We start from the raw sequence: 18,831 nt of genomic DNA, 5'->3' as shown, positions 1-18,831 counted from the left end.
TGCCGCCGGGTTCTAAAATGGAACACGGCCACGGATCACATACCACAGTGGCAGGGATCACGCTGTTTTAACAGCGAATGCGCCGGTAAGCTTTTATTATATAGGATGTATAAGTAACATGAGCTCTATGGACTCAAATTCCCAGAAAGCTTTGCTTCTCCTAGATAGCCAGGCTGCAACCACAGAGCTTAAGCTTAAGCTTCTGGGAGAGAACAGTATCCATTTTGTAAGACTGCATGCAGTGGTGTAGTAAAGGAGGGGAGGGTGTTCCGCCCTGGGTGCCATCTTGGTGGGGGTGCCGCACCCTTCCTCCTCACTTCCCCCCGCTCCTTTCTGACCCCCCCTTGCCACACATGTACACCCCTTCCCTTCCCTTGTACCTCTTTAATTTTCCCGGTGCAAGCAGCATCACGAACTTGCTGCCTGCTTGCATAGGAAAATTAAAGAGGCATGGGGAAGGAAAGGGGGCATGCGCACGTAGCGGGGGGGGGGGGATGTCAGGAAGGAGCGGGGTGGGGCAGAGAAGTCCAATACAGCTTAAGTTCAATATCTAAGTCTGGAGCACAGTGTCATTTCCCATAAGGTGTGTGGACACACTCCCAGCTTCCTTTGACTAGGATGTGCTGGTAGAGTAAGAAGATTCTGTATCAGTTGTACTACCTTGAAATCTTCAAATTGTAAGTGTTTATTCTTTACTTCGTTATTAAAGAAAGTTGTTAAAAAAACTAGAGACTGGCTGATAACACTAAGGTTACAGAAGTAAGGGTTAACTCCTCAGAGTTAAGTTTATGTTTCAAGTATTGAAACCAAAATGAATGCTCTGAAATATGTATAACATGTTGTTGAGCCAAATAATCTGTAATTATTTCTCATTATAACACAAATCCAACACTATGACATGCACTTTGGCTGATGCTAGATTTTTTTGTAATTAATCTTTCAAAATCAATTGCACATGTCCTACTTAGTAAATATGATCCTGAATTAAAAGAATGACAAGAGATATTTATTTGAATGAATGATTAATTACTTAAATATCTCTGGACTCATTCTACACTTTATCTGCTTATATATATTTCCTCTTTCTTTTAGACACCTTGCCTCATGGTTAAAAAAAAAAAAACCCCAACAAGTTTCTTGTCTGTAAATAGAATTCTCCAGAAAGCAGTTCACCAGATGCACAAGTGTATTACATGAATGCACTTGACTGCTGAACAGCTAGAAATTTCCAGAGTTTTTCAGAAAGGCCTAAAGGCTCTTCCTTGGTCATGTGCAACTGCTCATTCCCTTGGCTCTGCTTGATTTCATGTAACAAAATTGACCATTAGGAAAAACAAATTAGAGAGCAGCTGTTATGGTAAGTAGTGTAGCTTTCGCTGAGGAAAAACCAGGTTTACCGTCACACAAATGGGATTCCCTAGCAATAATCTGTCTTCAGCAAAATGAAGAAACACAACAGCCATTGATGGGAATGAGGAATGGCCTGCTGGTTAGAACTGCTGCCTCAGCACCCTGAGGTTGCAGGTTTGATCCCAGAACCACTTCTTGTGACACTGAGCAAGTCGCTTAATCCTCCGTTGCCCCAGGTACCTTATTAGATAAGGAAAATACTTAAGAGTACACAATAGAAAAACAGGTGGGCCCAAAGTTATTCAGTGCTGGATTTTTCGCATCACTTTGCTTGTCTCCATCCATTTTCGGTTATCTGCTCAAAGACAAGTACACTGTTTTTAGTCTATTCTTCTATCTGTGTACCCTACATCATCTGGACCCCTGAGGAAGGCATGTTCGCTGAAACACGGACCGTGTAGGGTCCGGTTGGACTATTATATATGTACTATAGGCTTATATTTGCATTTTAATGTTTTTATTGTGAAGAGCGAATAATAAATCATCTTTCAGAATATCTATATCCACAGCTTTTTCTATCCAGTGTTGGACTAAAGGTGCCTGGATGTTCTCTGTAGCTATACGTGACTTGTGTTCATTTAATCTAATGTGCACTGGTCTACTACTTCTCCTCACATATATGAGCCCACATGGGCATATGAGGGCATAGACTACATTATGAAATTTGCATGTGGTTAGCATACAAGCTTGATAACTCTGTTGGGAGGATTCCACATGTTGCCCTCAATGGTTTTTGTGCATCTGACGTGATTGCCATCCTCTCGATCATAACTAGCTTCATCGTACCTATACTTTGAAAGGCGCTCTCCTAAATTCTGTCCTCTGTTGAAGGCGATCATAGGAACTTCTTCCTCAAAAGTTGGTATCAATTGAAGTATATGCCAATGTTGTCACAGGCTTTTAATTAAGCTTTAAGATAAAGAATAGTATGGAAGTATACATACCATCTTGTCTTCTATCGTCTGAGGTCCATTCTGGAACAGTAATTCGTGGTTGGCGTATTTCGCTCTGATAAAGGCTTTTTTTACACATTTCTTAGGGTAGCCTCTGAGAGTTATTCTATTCTCCAATGTCTTAGATTGTTTTAAGAATTCATTTTCATCAGTGCACAAACATCTCAGGTGCAGAAATTGTCCCATGGGGAGATTGAACTTTAGTTTTCGTGGATGGTGGCTGTGGAAGCGCAGCAATGTGTTCTTTTCTACTGGTATACGATATACTGTGGTTTTGAGCTTATTATGATCTTTATATACTACCATGTCTAAAAATTTCATCTTCTCGCTCATGTGGGCTCATATATGTGGGGAGAAGTAGTAGACCAGTGCACATTAGATGAAATGAACACAAGTCGCGTATAGCTACAGAGAACATCCAGGCACCTTTGGTCCAACACTGGATGGAAAAAGCTCACACCATAGACGATTTAAGATGGAGGGTCATAAATTGTGTAAAAGAAGGGTGGGAGGGTGGTTACATTGAGAACAGATTAAATTTCAAAGAACAACACTGGATATATACTCTGAATACGGTGCATCCAGGAGGATTAAATTTAGAAATAGAATGGATGACACTAGTCTAGGCTCCTCCCACTGAACTGATGTCATCAGTGAGGTAGTTAATGAGTCACCTGATTTAAACAGAACTAAAAAAATGCCACGGCTATCTTTACATAGAAGAACACACATCGGGATGCTGTGGAGCAAAACAAAAAGGGTAATTTTACTTTTAAAGTTATAACTGCTAAGACATTGAGGGATTAGTTTAAAGTTTTAGAACAATGAAATGGATGTATTTACCAGCTTTTGCCTCTTATTTGTAGGGGACCCATTCTTGAAAAAGCCTTTGGGCAAAACTTGTTGAACCTTACGGTCCTTCCCGAGGTTCAAAAAAGAATGAAGAAATAGCTAAAGCTAAGTACATAAGTTTTAAAGTTGTATAAGTAAAGGTTAATGAATGGCACAAAACATAGAGTATAGAGCACAAGCACTTTAAAAAACTAAGGTCTGATGATGAATAAAAGCCAGAAAAGAAAAACAAGCCTTCAAATAATTTGGCTGGTGGTTGACTGGAACTGAAGACCATAGAGGTAGTTAGTAATTTATCAAAAAAATTAGGTACTTTGAAGTTTACTAAATGCCGTTGTGGATTGATGGGGAACAGAATACCAAAGTCATACACACAGAACAGAAAAAGCCAAATACAGAATAAGTGACCACAAACTATAAACATAAATTATACAAAACTCCATGAAGCCAAAAGAGATGCATTTCTTCCTGCATTGTGCAAAATATAAAGATAGCACATGCCAGGGATGATATTAAGGGGGTGCTAGAACAACTGTTCTTGACCCCCTGGCCAGAGAAAGCCCCAAACCTGTCGAAACTTGAAGAAGGTCAGCCTAATGGAGGATTTAGGGGCCCTAGCCACATCTTATACCAGCTCTGGCAGAATGCAATTTCAAATCTGATACATTTTAATTGTAAAATAGAAATAAAATTATTTTTTTCTATCTTTTGTTGTTTAATCGCTTTTTTCAAATCATGCTGGTCCTAGGTTCTGGTTTCTGCTTCCCACTGTCTTAACTCACTTACCACTCACTCTCCTCTCCTGCCCCTCTCATCTCCCTTCTCTGTGTCCCTATACTATCCTGATCTGCATCTCCCCTGTGTTCATATCTCTGCCTCTATTATCACCTCTCTATGTCCCTATTCCCTCCCCCTGTGTCTAGCATCACTCCTGTATGATCCTATGCCCCCCCATGTCCAGTATCTCCCTTATGTGTTCCTATTCCCTCCCCCATATTTCCCCCCTGCCCATATCTCCCTTCTGTGTTCCTATTCCCTCCCCCCCACACACATATTTAGCATCTCCCCTCTGTACCTACCCCTCCTGTATTGGGCATTGTTCCTCTGTGTACATATACCATTCCTATGCAGCATCTTTCTTTGTGTCCCTATCTCTATGCTCCCCCATGCCCATCATCTCCCCTCTGTATCTGTATACCGCCCTGTGTCTAGATTCTCCTCTATCTTCCTCCTCCACACCATTGTGTCTATTACGTCTCTAACCCCACCCCTTCCAGCATTTGGCTCACCTGCTCACCCACTCTCCTTCACCTTGTGGATTCAATATTTGACTCCCTCATCCTTAATCCTCTTAGTCTGGCATCTTTCTTTCCTTTCCCTTCACCTCATTAATCCAGAACCTTTCCCCTTTCCCTCTAGCCCCTCCCTCCTCCCATGGGCCGAGCAACTTTCTCCCTTCTCTTCAGCCCCCCTTATCCTATGGGCACAGTACCTTTCTCCTTTATCTCCAGTCCTCTGCTTCCCATGGGTCTAGCAGCTCTATTTCTTCCTTCCCCCTCTGGGGGGAGGGGTCTGGAATATGATCTCTGCATCTTCCTTCGACCCCACTCCCCATTTTCATGCTGCTGAGTAGTAATTCACATAGGCTGGCTCTGGGGCCTTATTTTTGCCACATCCCGCCCTCTCTGATGCAACTTCATGTTTACGCTAGAGTGAGACATGGCAGAAGGAAAGCCCCAGAGCTGGCTTATGTGAATCTACAATATGAGAAAGGACTTGAAATCACTTAGTGTGAACACTGTAGCCCTCAGATACCTGTGCTGCACAGTGGTCCAAAGGAACACACCGAAACGCAGATTTTATCAGGTTGGCACGTTCTCTTTCATCGGGCTAACAGTGTGTTTTTTTTAATATTTTTTAACTGCACTTTTTTAATTTAAACTTTATATTGAACGTTTTGTGCTCAACTTATAGTGATAGCAAACAAAAAACCACAAAGTGAAAAACTCTTGACACTTATCTTTTGAAGTTTGAAAGATTGTTTGCTGAGCAAAGTAGCTTTGGCTTGAGCTAATGGCCCAACGGGACCCGTTTCGCCTAGTATGGCTTCTTCAGGGGTCAAATATCGTCAAGCTGCCAAAATGAAAAAGTGTCTTATTAAAAGTTATACATACGAATGTTTTAAAAGACTAAGTCTTAAAAATTCTCAGCGGTACTCACCGTGTATAGCGTAATCCGCCTTTGCAGATTTAAAAATGGCGTCGGCACGCTGCCGTTTCTGCGCATGTGTTAAATACACAAAGTATGTCTACGTCATACTATGATATCCTATTTTAACGTCATACTTTGATATCATATAGAAACCCAGTTTAACAAACTAAATGGACTAAATGAAATTAAGATGTTGTCAATGAATAAAGATGTTCTGAAAAAATGTTCAGAAAAAAGCATGCCAATCTATAGAACTATTTAAACCAGCCGGTTTCAAAGTTTTAAGATTGAAAATCCATTTACATTCTTTTTGATGGAGCAATTTTTGTCTATTGCCCCCTCGTGTAAGATGGTCAATTTTGTCGATACAGAAACTTTTTAAATCTTCAAAAACGTGTCCTACTTGTGTGCAGTGTTCAACGAGGGGTGCAGATAATCTTTTATGTTTTAAATTAGATTTATGTTCCGAAAGTCTTGTTTTAAAAGCTCTGGTGGACATTCCCACGTACCACATTCTGCATGGACATATTATTGTATAAATAATATGGTCAGAATTGCAAGTAAGAAAATGTTGTATTTTATGCACTTTGCCTGTATTTGGATTTGTGAATTGTTTTGTAGAGACGACAGAGTCACAAAAGCTGCATTTGCCACATTTAAAGAATCCTTGTGGTAACAGCTTTGAAGTGGATGAACTTTTTTGTGCAATTGCTGCTGGAGAAAGTATGTCTTTTAAATTTTGTTCTCTAGAAATGGTAAATTTTTCCTTCTCGCAATTCCTTAGAATAAGAAGAAATTGTTCTTCATTAAAGAATTTTAAAATTCAGTCTAAAAAGTTAAAATTAAAACTGAGCCAACGAGGATATCCAGTGCAAGTTTTGAAAAATGCACAAAAAAGAGCCAGGTATTACGATCGTGACATGCTTTTGGGTAATACCCCTTTAAAAAATCAAACAGAACAAGACGACATACAAACATGCACTTTACGCTATTCAGCACATGGTAATATTCCAGCAGCGATTTTGAGAACTAATTGGAAAATCGTACAATCACATCCACTGTTTCAAGAAACAGATTTGAGAATAGCTTTTTCTAGAGAACAAAATTTAAAAGACATACTTTCTCCAGCAGCAATTGCACAAAAAAGTTCATCCACTTCAAAGCTGTTACCACAAGGATTCTTTAAATGTGGCAAATGCAGCTTTTGTGACTCTGTCGTCTCTACAAAACAATTCACAAATCCAAATACAGGCAAAGTGCATAAAATACAACATTTTCTTACTTGCAATTCTGACCATATTATTTATACAATAATATGTCCATGCAGAATGTGGTACGTGGGAATGTCCACCAGAGCTTTTAAAACAAGACTTTCGGAACATAAATCTAATTTAAAACATAAAAGATTATCTGCACCCCTCGTTGAACACTGCACACAAGCAGGACACGTTTTTGAAGATTTAAAAAGTTTCTGTATCGACAAAATTGACCATCTTACACGAGGGGGCAATAGACAAAAATTGCTCCATCAAAAAGAATGTAAATGGATTTTCAATCTTAAAACTTTGAAACCGGCTGGTTTAAATAGTTCTATAGATTGGCATGCTTTTTTCTGAACATTTTTTCAGAACATCTTTATTCATTGACAACATCTTAATTTCATTTAGTCCATTTAGTTTGTTAAACTGGGTTTCTATATGATATCAAAGTATGACGTTAAAATAGGATATCATAGTATGACGTAGACATACTTTGTGTATTTAACACATGCGCAGAAACGGCAGCGTGCCGACGCCATTTTTAAATCTGCAAAGGCGGATTACGCTATACACGGTGAGTACCGCTGAGAATTTTTAAGACTTAGTCTTTTAAAACATTCGTATGTATAACTTTTAATAAGACACTTTTTCATTTTGGCAGCTTGACGATATTTGACCCCTGAAGAAGCCATACTAGGCGAAACGGGTCCCGTTGGGCCATTAGCTCAAGCCAAAGCTACTTTGCTCAGCAAACAATCTTTCAAACTTCAAAAGATAAGTGTCAAGAGTTTTTCACTTTGTGGTTTTTTGTTTGCTATCACTATAAGTTGAGCACAAAACGTTCAATATAAAGTTTAAATTAAAAAAGTGCAGTTAAAAAATATTAAAAAAACACACTGTTAGCCCGATGAAAGAGAACGTGCCAACCTGATAAAATCTGCGTTTCGGTGTGTTCCTTTGGACCACTGTGCAGCACAGGTATCTGAGGGCTACAGTGTTCACACTAAGTGATTTCAAGTCCTTTCTCATATTGTAGTTATACCTGTCTGGGACTTGTCACCATTGTTTTGAAATTATGTGAATCTACACCTGGTGGCACAAAAATGTAAGTTGGGAAGCGGGATGGAAGGAAGATACAGAGAACATATGCCAGACATGGGGGGGCATAAGGGCACGGAACCCCTCCTCCTCTCTGCACCCCCCACTCCTCTCCATGCTGCATGCACCCCTTGCCTTTCTTCGTATCTTTTTTACTTCCCTGGAGTGAGGTTACTACCTGCGTCGGCATCGGCACTCTGACATCACTTCTGGGACCTGCGCCTAGGAAGTGACGTCAGAGGATGAGCAGACACAAACATGGGCATGCAGCTCATGCCGGAGAAGTTAAAAAGGTATGGGGAAAGGGAAGTGGGCGGCGGGGGAGGGGCACCACAGCCCAGTGCGCTGCTCACCCTTCCTATGCCACTAACTTTATCTTCTGCTTGAGGACTTTATACTGCACCTGTTCCTGAAATGCTCATTACCTCACTTTTACACATCCAGCCTTATAATGCCTAAAGTGTTATTGGCTATAAAACACTCAGGTTGGGATTGATGGAGTGGCCTGAAAAACTTTAGGTTTATTCCTACCCACCAAGACTGAATAATATCAGAAGCTCACTCCCAACCCCCCTCCCTTGTGCATTAGGGCGTAATAGGCTTAAAAGCCGTGATGCTTTTCTGAGCAGCAAACAAACTTTCCTTGCAATTTCAAAAGGAACAATTTCATGAATTCTTTTACTCTGACCTGACCACTGCTCCCCAGTGTGTCCATTGGCAGCTTTGCCTCCTCAAAGTTTGGTACATCTCCTCAAGTTTGGTACATCTCTCAAAGCTTGGTACATCCCTCTGCCACATCACTGATGATGTCATCAGCAACACGGCACACGGAACGCCCTGGCAGGAGAAGGCCGCTAAGCAGCCTGTCTAGAATGCTGCTGCCGTTTGCAAGAAGGTATTTCAGGCTTGCGGTCGGTGGGGTTCAGATGGGAGGGAAAGATGGAAGGGTCAGTGGGGAGGGGGGTTGCGGCACAGGGGGGTGGATGGGAGGGAGGGGTACTGGTATGTATATGTAGGAATAAAGGCACAAGGGGATGATTGAATACCTCTGATATAAATGCACAGGAGTGAGGCATCCTTCAGTTAAAAAGGAAGTTCTGGAATGAGGGGCATTAGAATAAGGTAAAAGGGGAGACTCAGGAGTAAACTGGATAACGTGTTTCGCCGAAAATAAGACCTAGTGCATTTTTTGAGCCCAAAATTAATATGACAGTGTCTTATTTTCGGGGAAACACGGTAGCAGCTGTCTAAAAAAAAAAATTTAAAAAATCACCATTTGCATGTGTAGTCAAGCTACATATGTTAATAATGCTATATCACATGGAGACACTTCTAGAATGACCTCTTTGTTGTTCTATACATTGGGGAACTCTAGAGTATGCATTGGGTGGGAGAAAATGGGTTATGCATATTTGAGTTGAATGTGCTTTTGTTGATCAATTAAATATAATATATTTGTGTAATGCACTTTTGAAGTTTGAAAATCGAATAAAGAATTAAAAAAAAAAAAAAAAAATTCAGAACACACACACACACACAAAAAAAATCTATAAGGTGGCTGAATGAATGTAGAACCGCAATACATCTACAAAATTTCAAGAGGATTCTTCTGATTCTGGATGAGGAGAAATCCTCCTGAATGTTTAGCAGAATCATTATTCTATAGGAAACTAAAGTATCAGAAGCTTCCTGAGGGTTGATTAGAGAAACAGACGCAAACATTTTACCTGTCATAGTCCTGGCATATCTCACCAACAGCTACTAGCGCTTTCAGGTACTCATTGGGCTGGTAAGGATGGATGTAATGAAGGGAGCAACTGTTTCGGGGATCTCCATTTGATGCTGTAAAATCTATAGCTACCTAGAAAAGAACAAGAAGAAGTGCTTATTGACCAGTTATTTTTGAGCACAAAATGTTAACTATAATAACATTTGGCTCAACTTACTGAGTATTTGATTATAATAGATTAGATCAGCTGTAAATCATTTTGAGCATTTTATTTATTTTAAAATGTTTGGCAATCATCCATGGTGGTTTGTATACACATAATAAACAAATTAGAGCATAAGAACTTTTATAGCAAAAAATCCAATCAGCCAGCCACCAACAATACCAAATCACATTAATAAGTATAATATCATTTTTTTCAGTCCTCCTACCCCAGTGATGGGCATTACATATCACACAAACATAAACAGAAAATAATCCCCACATAGATTCAAATCCAATCAAACAACAAGGCAGGGATGAAAAGATGCTTCCACTAAGCCAATGATCTAGAAATGGGAATAACTAGTGAAATAATTAAACAGGATACTGGGCTTGATTGACGTTTGGTCTGTCCCAGTATTGCAACTATTATGTCCTTATATGTTCATTAACTTTTAAGCTGGGGCCATTTTGGATTTTAATGAGCTGAAGAAGAGTCGCCAAATATCTTCCCATGTGGGTCCTGACCAGTGTGTATGTATGTATTAGTGACTTCTATCCCTACCAGTCCCTGTTCAAATGTCACGGGGGCCCGGGGTTATCCTCATAGTTGTGAGCATTTCCAAATGCACACCTAGTGAGAAATGCCAAGTCTTTCATGGCCGGTATTGGACAGACTTGCACGGTCTGTGTCCCATATATAGTTATTCCGTGTAGGATGGGCTGGGGTGAGCATCAATGAGAACTCCACTAACTTGGAACATGAGGATGTTACTGGCCAGACTTTACAGTATATATATCCTACAAACAACAGGATGGTTGGATAGGCCAGAGTAAGCTTAGATGCCAACTTCAGCAGTTGGAACCTAGGTCAATTCCAGACTTTACAGTCTATGACCCAGAAATATCAAAGAAGAAACAAGTTAATCTAATCAAGTATTTTTTAATGGGTATAACTTATGGGCAGACTGGAGGGACCATTCAGGTCTTTATCTGCTGTCATTTACTACTATATGTGGTTCTTTTATCCCAATCCACTTTCCTCTTTCTGTCCAAAGTCTGGGTAGAAAGGCAGAGTTGCAGAATAAAACAGACATTCTGGACCTCCACAGAGGTCTCTGGGGGCCACGATTAGTCCCTGGGGCCTTGCATTGAAGAACACTCCACTAAGTGGTTAGTAACAGCTGCATGCCAAGGAGTTATTATTCTGTCTAATCGTACCGAAGGAAATCAGCCAATACTCCACAGTCTCCAGCTTATCCTAAAAGGTACAACATTAGACCCCTGAGAAGGGCATCTTGGATGCCGAAACACTGGCCATGTTGGTTCCTAGTTGGAGTGTGTTGCATTCTTCTATGAATAAATGCTGGTTTTGGAATATGAATCCCAAGTAGAAATGTCTTTTCATCCCTGTTTTTTTGTTTGATTGGACATTAATATCACCAACTGCAATCCTAAAAAACCTTACAGTTTCTTCCTAAAAGAAAGTGTTTATAATTAATTTATTTGTATCCTGTGAAACGACCAGGTCCCAATTTGCATTAGCCTCGTTCTGCTGTCCTCACTACAGATGCATCTGGGGACACCTCTTTAGAAAGAAATCACACATGCAGTTGTATGGCCAAAGAAATGTGTCCTTTATTCCAGTGTTCTTCAACCTTTTTACACCCGTGGACCGGCAGAAATAAAAGAATTATTTTGTGGACCAGCAAACTACTAGGACTAAAATTAAAAAACCCCGTTTACGCCCCATCTCCGCGAGCTCGGTCCCCGCAAACCATCTGATCCCATCTGCACAAGCCGCAATTATGATTTTATATTGAACGTATTTTATTAAAGTATAAAAATAAATAATATTCTGAACAATTGTGATTTTATAAATACAAATATACAGAGCATGGACCAGCAAAACCCCTGTCTCCCCTCCCCTTCACATATATCCCCTCTACTATCAAGAAAACTGAACAAGCCAAGTTATTATAGAATGCTACATAGAAATATTATGCTAACAATACTGCAGTCCCCAGTTATGTCTCTAGCAGGATATATATTTCAAATCTGATATATTCTAATGACAAAATAGAAATACAATTATTTTTTTCTACCTTTTGTTGTCTCTGGTTTCTGCTTTCATCTTCTTTTCACTCTTTTCCTTCCAGCATCTGCCCGTTCCATCCAATGTCTGCCCTCTCCCCCTTCCATATGTATCTGACTTCTTTCTATGCCCCTCTTTCCTGTCCATCCAGCCTGTTCCTCCTCTCTCCTTTTTACATCATTCATTCCAGCTTCACTGCCTTCTTCATTTTTATCTCTCCTACACCAGATCTAGCATCTTTATCCCTATTTCATTTCTCTGTTGACCCCTTTCCAGCATCAATGTCTCTCTACTTTCTCATTCCTCTCTCTCCCCTTTCCCTCATCTGATCTCTCCATTCCACCCTGACCCCCTTCCCCTCCTGTAATCTCCCTGCCAGCTGTTTCCTTCCTTTTTTCTTTCTCCCTTCCCTCCTTCCTTTTTTTTCCTTCTCCCTTCCCTCCTACCTCTATCCAACATTAACTCTCTTCCCATCCCTTTCCCTCCTCCCCTCCCAGCAGCATCTCTTCTTCTTCTCCCTTCCCTCCTCCCTCTATCCAACATTAACTCTCTTCCCATCCCTTTCCCTCATCCCCTTCCAGCAGCATCTCTCCTTCTTCTCCCTTCCCTCCTCCCTCTATCCAACATTAACTCTCTTCTCTTCCCATCCCTTTCCCTCCTCCCCTCCCAGCAGCATCTCTCCTTCTAACTCTCTCCAAGCCCAGTAACAGCTCTCCCTTTATACAGCAGCTTCCCTGCCTCCTACAGTGGCTGTCTCCCCTTCCAGCAGCTCTCAGTACTTGCCTGCAGGAAGTTGCCGGTAAATCACTGCCCTGGCAAGTAGGAGAGCTGGTGGGAGGGGAGGAAGTCACTGTGAAGGCTGCCCAGGATCTTGCTCGCACACACTGACCATCTCCCTCCACCTGCACCTGTATCTGCAGCTCTCTCCATTCTACTTGTAACTTCCCCGCGGCCCTCTTCAGCAACTCGGCAGAGGCGGTGATCAAGATAGGCTGCCGACGTCGGGATCTTCACTCTCTGAGTCCCGCCTATTTTGTTTCAACTTCCTGTTTCCGAACAGGCGAGACTCAGAGAGGGAAGGCCCCAACGTCGGCAGCCTATCTTAATCGCCTGAGGCTGGGAGGAACATTAATGAGCAGGAACCGCAGTCGGCAGGAAATTTAACTGCCGACTTGATCTCGCCGGCCCTGCGTGGACCGGCAGAAATTTTCTGCGGACCAACACCGGTCCGCGGACCAGCAGTTGAAGAACTGTGCTTTATTCAGAGCACTGACACATATTTATAGCATTTCACATGGGTCAGTTTTCTCAGCATATGACTGTAGAAAAGACCATATTTAGTAACAGGATACATAAAAGCAACTAGAAAGAGGTAGCAAACATAAAGGGGGGGGGGAATAGTGGGAAATTTCCATTATAGCATATAATACTGTCTTGTTTAAGGTCTAGCAATGTTTCTTTTTTAACAAATGTTTCTTATCAAAACAAGTCAACTACAGAACAAAATGAGGACACAGAGCTCAGAACACAAAAAGAAAAGACCTTGTGGTTTCTTGGCAAAATGATAACTGTTTCAGGAGTTCCTTTTACACAAGCAGGAATAAAAAAACTTACAAAGAATATATGTGCCCCTTCATCCCACATTTTCCAAGGCGGGTCATAGCAAATACATACATAATCATCATCATGACAACATATATTTAACAACAATTTCAAACAATAAAAAAATACTAAAGCAACCAGCGCTTCCTCACAATGTATGATACAAAAAAATTTTTAATTTTTTTATACAACTTTTTTTCATACTCAAACAAGTAAAACTACTTGAATACACTGAAGAGTAATGTTAGGAAATTCTTCATTATGAAGAGGGTGGTTGATGCCTGGAATGCTCTCCTGAGAGAGGTGGTGGAGAGGAAAATGGTGACAGAGTTCAAAAAAGCATGGGATGAACACAGAGGATCTCTAATCAGAAAATAATGGTATATATTGAAGAACTAAGGCCATTACAGGGCAGACTTGCACAGTCAGTGTCCCGTATATGGCCATTCATTTAAGGCTGGGCTGGGGAGGACTTTGATGGATGGGATGGTTTAGATGGGCTAAAGAGAGCTTTGATGGAGACTCCAGTAGATGAAACCTAATTATAGTACTGGACAGAGCTTTAGGTTTCTGTCCCAGAAATATCTAAGAAAAAGAAGAATTTAAATTAAATCATTAATTTATAGAGAGTGTATGGTTGAGCAAACTAGATGGACCATTCGGGTCTTTATCTGCGGTTGTAAGTAACATCGCAAAAGAAATCTACTGTAGGGGCATTTAATTTTCGAAAGGGCGACTATGATAAAATGAGGAAAATGGTTAAAAAGAAGCTAAAAGGATCAGTTGCAAATGCTAAGACTGTAAACCAGGTGTGGATGTTATTTAAAAATACCATCGTGGAATTCCAGACCAGATGTATTCCACGTATCAGCAAAGGAGGAAAGAAGAGGAAACGAGAGCCAGCGTGGTTAAAAGGTGAAGTTAAAAAGGCTATTAGAGCCAAAAAAACATCCTTTAAAGAATGAGAAAAAGATCCGAATGAAGAAAATAGGAAGAAACACAAGCACTGGCAAGTTAGATGCAAAGCATTGATAAAGACAGCTAAGAAAGAATATGAAGAGAAATTTACAAAAGAGGCAAAAACTCATAGCAATTTTTTTAGGTACATCAGAAGCAGAAAACCTGTGAGGGAATCTGTGGGACCATTGGATGATCAAGGAGCAAAAGGGGCGCTCAGGGAGGCTGAGGCCATAGCGGAAAGACTGAATGAATTCTTTGCTTCAGTCTTTACGTAAGAAGATGTAAGAGATCTACCTGAACTGGAAATGGTTTTCAAGGGTGATGATGCTGAGGAACTGAAAGAAATCTCGATGAATCTGGAAGATGTACTAAGTGAAATTGACAAGTTAAAAAGTGATAAATCCCAGGGTACTAAAAGAACTCAAACATGAAATTGCTGACCTGCTGTTAGTGATCTGTAACCTGCCACTAAAATCATTCGTAGTACCTGAAGATTGGAGGGTGGCCAATGTTATGCCAATTTTTAAAAAGGGCTCCAGGGGAGATCCAGGAAATTACAGACCGGTAAGCCTCACTTCCATGCCGGGCAAAATGGTAGAAACAATTATAAAAAATAAAATTGTGGAACACGTAGACAAACATGATTTAATGAGACGGAGTCAGCAGGGGTTCAGCCGAGGGAGATCTTGCCTTACAAATTTGCTTGACTTCTTTGAAGGTGCGAATAAATGTGTGGCTAAAGGTGAGCCGGTTGATATATTGTATCTAGATTTTCAGAAAGCTTTTGATAAAGTTCAGTTGTGGATTAGGAATTGGTTATCAGATAGAAAACAGAGGGTAGAGATAAATGGTCATTTTTCTCAATGGAGGAGAGTAAATAGTAGAGTGCCGCAGGGGTCTATACTGGGACCGGTGCTATTTAACTTATTTATAAATGATCTGGAAATTGGAATGACAAGTGAGGTGATTAAATTTGCAGATGACAATAAACTGTTCAAAGTTGTTAAAACGCATGCGGATTGTGAAAAATTGCAGGCGGACCTTAGGAAATTGGAAGACTGGGCGTCTAAATGGCAGATGAAATTTAACGTGGACAAATGCAAAGTGATGCACATTGGGAAGAATAACCTGAATCACAGTTACTGGATGCTAGGGTTCACCTTGGGGATTGGCACCCAAGAAAGGGATCTGGGTATCATCGTAGATAATACGATGAAATCTTCCGCCCAATGTGCGGTGGTGGCCAAAAAAGCAAACAGGATGCTAGGAATTATTAAAAAAGGGGTAGTTAACAAGACTAATAATGTTATAATGCCCCTGTATCGCTCCATGGTGTGACCTCATCTGGAGTATTGTGTTCAATTCTGGTCTCCTTATCTCAAGAAAGTGGCGCTAGAAAAGGTTCAAAGAAGAGCAACCAAAATGGTAAAGGGACTGGAACTCCTCTCATATAAGGAAAGACTAAAAAGGTTAGGGCTTTCAGCTTGGAAATAAGAGATGGCTGAGGGGAGATATGACTGAAGTCTACAAAATCCTGAGTGGAGTAGAATGGATACAAGTGAATCGATTTTTCATTCTATCAAAAATTACAAAGACTAGGGGACACTCGATGAAGTTACAGGGAAATACTTTTAAAAATAATAGGAGGAATTTTTTTTCACTCAGAGAATAGTTAAGCTCTGGAACGCGTTGCTAGAGGATGTGGTAAGAGCGGATAGCATAGCTGGTTTTAAGAAAGGTTTAGACAAGTTCCTGGAGGAAAAGTCCATATTCTGTTTTTGAGAAAGACATGGGGGAATCCACTGCTTGCCCTGTATCAGTAGCATGGAATTATTGCTACTCCTTGGGTTTTGGCCAGGTACTAGTGACCTGGATTGGCCACCATCAGAATGGGCTACTGGGCTTGATGGACCATTGGTCTGACCCAGTAAGGCTATTCTTATGTTCTTATGTCATTTACTATGTTACTATAAGAAGAAACATGAGCACCTACATAAAGATAAGTGCAGTTACATATATTGAGAACAGTTGGATTATTATTAATCTGATCTCAATATGTACTATGATTGAAAGAGGAGACACCTTATGGTGGGCTTGACCCATATGACGGTCTCATCATTTAAATCACCTCTGAGCACATTATTACTTTATCATTATGAACATATTTACATTTGGACAATATGTATGGTGGTGAATTGTTCTTTGTTTTCTGAGTGAACGCCTTTTGCACCAGTAGTGTTCAAAGTTATTCCCTTGTTTTTTAGGTATTGTGTACTAATGTCACCATTAGTATGTGCCCATTAACAAAAAAAAATCGTGTGTGAGCCTTTACTGCCACATATTTTCTGGAGATAAGGATTCCCGCACTAATCCTGTGCTGATCAGTTAGCGCATGTTAATGTAGCAGCACTAATTAGCATAGACATGCCTACTCCCCATCCAACCAGACACACCCCCTCAATGAAATATACATTTTATTTTTTAACAAGTTGGTAGGACGCGCACATAATAATAACTTTAATAACTTTATTTTTCTATACCGCCATAGTCAGGCGACTTCTAGGCGGTTTACATTGTAAGAAGGCTGGACATTCAGCGAATAACAAAAGGTCTTAATACAAAACAATAAGTCTACATACAATACAATACAGTACAGTACAGTACTATACAGTGAGTCTAAATACAATACAATACAATAAGACTAGATACAATACCATGCAATGTGTCTAATACAATATAATAGTCTAATGGGAAACTAACGTGCTAATTGGAGTTCTATGGGTAATGAATACCTGAATACTTTAGAGCTTACATATGAGTAGGATTTCTAAGAGTAGAGGATATCTGGATAGATGAGGAGCTTCTTGAGAGGAAGAAAAAGCGTTTACGGGGAGGGGAGTTCTAGTGAGGAAGGGGGCAGTTTTAGTCAATGAATTTTGCGAATAGGGCAGTTTTGATCGATTTATGGAATGCACTGTAAGACAGATTAGGTTTGTTTATGTAGTTTTTCAGCCAAACTTGCTGTCTGCTTGCTTGGAACTTAAAGGTTCTGTCCAGGAATGATTTGTATCTGCAGCCTGTAATCTTTGGGTATGCAAAGATGTTTTTGTTTCTGGTTGCTCGTGTGGGGTTGTGCAGGATGAAGTGAGTTTGCAGGTATGAAGGTGCTAGTCCCCAGGCTTGCCTGAAACAGGTGCAAGCAAATTTGAATAGTATTCGCGCTTCTATTGGAAGCCAATGCAGTTTTTTATAGTAGGGGCTGATGTGATCGTTTTTTCTTAATCCGAAAATTAGGCGAACGGCGGTGTTTTGTATTAATCTCAGTTTTTTAATTGTTTTTTGTGGGATGCCCAGGTAGATGATGTTGCAGTAGTCAAGAATGGATAGGATCAGTGCCTGTACCAGCAACCTGAATGAAGTTGGGTCAAAGTATTTTTTTATGGTCCTTAGTTTCCATAGCGTGTAAAAAACATTTTTTCACTAGTGAGTTTGTGTGGTCAGTCATAGTTAGATGAGTGTCTAGGGTGATACCGAGTATTTTTATGTTTTTGGCAAAAGCATGGCAAAAGCATTGCTGGACAGCTCAGCACACCCTGTAATACGCCACTTTAAGCAGGCAGTGTTTATTACAGCTTGGTAAAAGGGCCAACACAATGCAACACAACAATCCCATTTCACATTAAACAGACTTACAGTAAAAGCAGACCAGTTCTTGGTGGTAGCACTGAGGGGGTAATTTTATAACTGCTTTGGATTGGGGACAAGCACATTTCTGTTTTCCGCTCTGCAAACTCTTGCCAGATTTTTCAAAGCAAACGTATGTATTTATTTCCACTTTGAAAACTGTCCCCTCCCCTGAAAAACTATGTGCCCAAACAGAGCAGGATTAATTCGTCGAGGGCCCCTAGGCACACAAGTACACTGGGCCCCCCTGCCCCGCCCCACCATGCGTCCAGGTGTAAACAGGAAGCTGCATCAGAGGGAAGCTTTGGGCAAACAGCACCGCTTGCACAATTACAGTTCCCGTTGCCTTTTTACCCGTGTTGCTTGCTTGTCTTACTTTTCGTCGATGGGGGGGGGGCTGCGTTAACGATTGGGGTGGGGCCCGCGTTTCCGATCGATGCTGGAGGGACCCTTCACCGTTTGGAAAAAACAATGTTGATGCCCTCCTTCATCAGGCCCCCTGACCATTTCGGGCCCTAAGCATGTGCCTACTTCGCCTATTGGTTAATCCTGCCCTGTGCACAAATGTGTGCATCATATTTCTAAGATAATAATATATTTCTCCTTTTGTAGGGTTGCCATATTTTACGAAGGGCAAACCCAGGCGCATGGTCCTGCCTCATTCCGCCTCCAGTCCTGCCCCCACAAAAGCCTCATCTCATTTTTCCCAACCTCTCGGCTGCATTTGGAGGGCTTACAGCATGCACGAATGCATGTGATGTCATCCGTGCATGCTTG

At 40.9% G+C, this 18,831-nt stretch overlaps 1 protein-coding gene across 6 annotated transcripts in view; it reads right to left on the bottom strand.

Annotated features, from left to right (window-relative positions):
• Nucleotides 1–18,831, bottom strand: part of CPNE4 (copine 4) — an 879,187-nt gene that overhangs the window by 121,253 nt on the left and 739,103 nt on the right. For all 6 annotated transcript variants that reach the window (XM_033930001.1, XM_033929997.1, XM_033929998.1 and 3 more), the window contains one exon: nucleotides 9,511–9,644. In XM_033930001.1, coding sequence (XP_033785892.1) covers nucleotides 9,511–9,644 — 134 coding nt within the window. The remainder of the gene's footprint in view (nucleotides 1–9,510; nucleotides 9,645–18,831) is intronic.

This window comes from Geotrypetes seraphini, chromosome 2 (genome assembly GCF_902459505.1).
Source record: "Geotrypetes seraphini chromosome 2, aGeoSer1.1, whole genome shotgun sequence".
NCBI classification, from domain to species: domain Eukaryota; kingdom Metazoa; phylum Chordata; class Amphibia; order Gymnophiona; family Dermophiidae; genus Geotrypetes; species Geotrypetes seraphini.
Note: the sequence above shows the minus strand (reverse complement) of the source record. Positions and strands in the feature narration are given on the sequence as shown.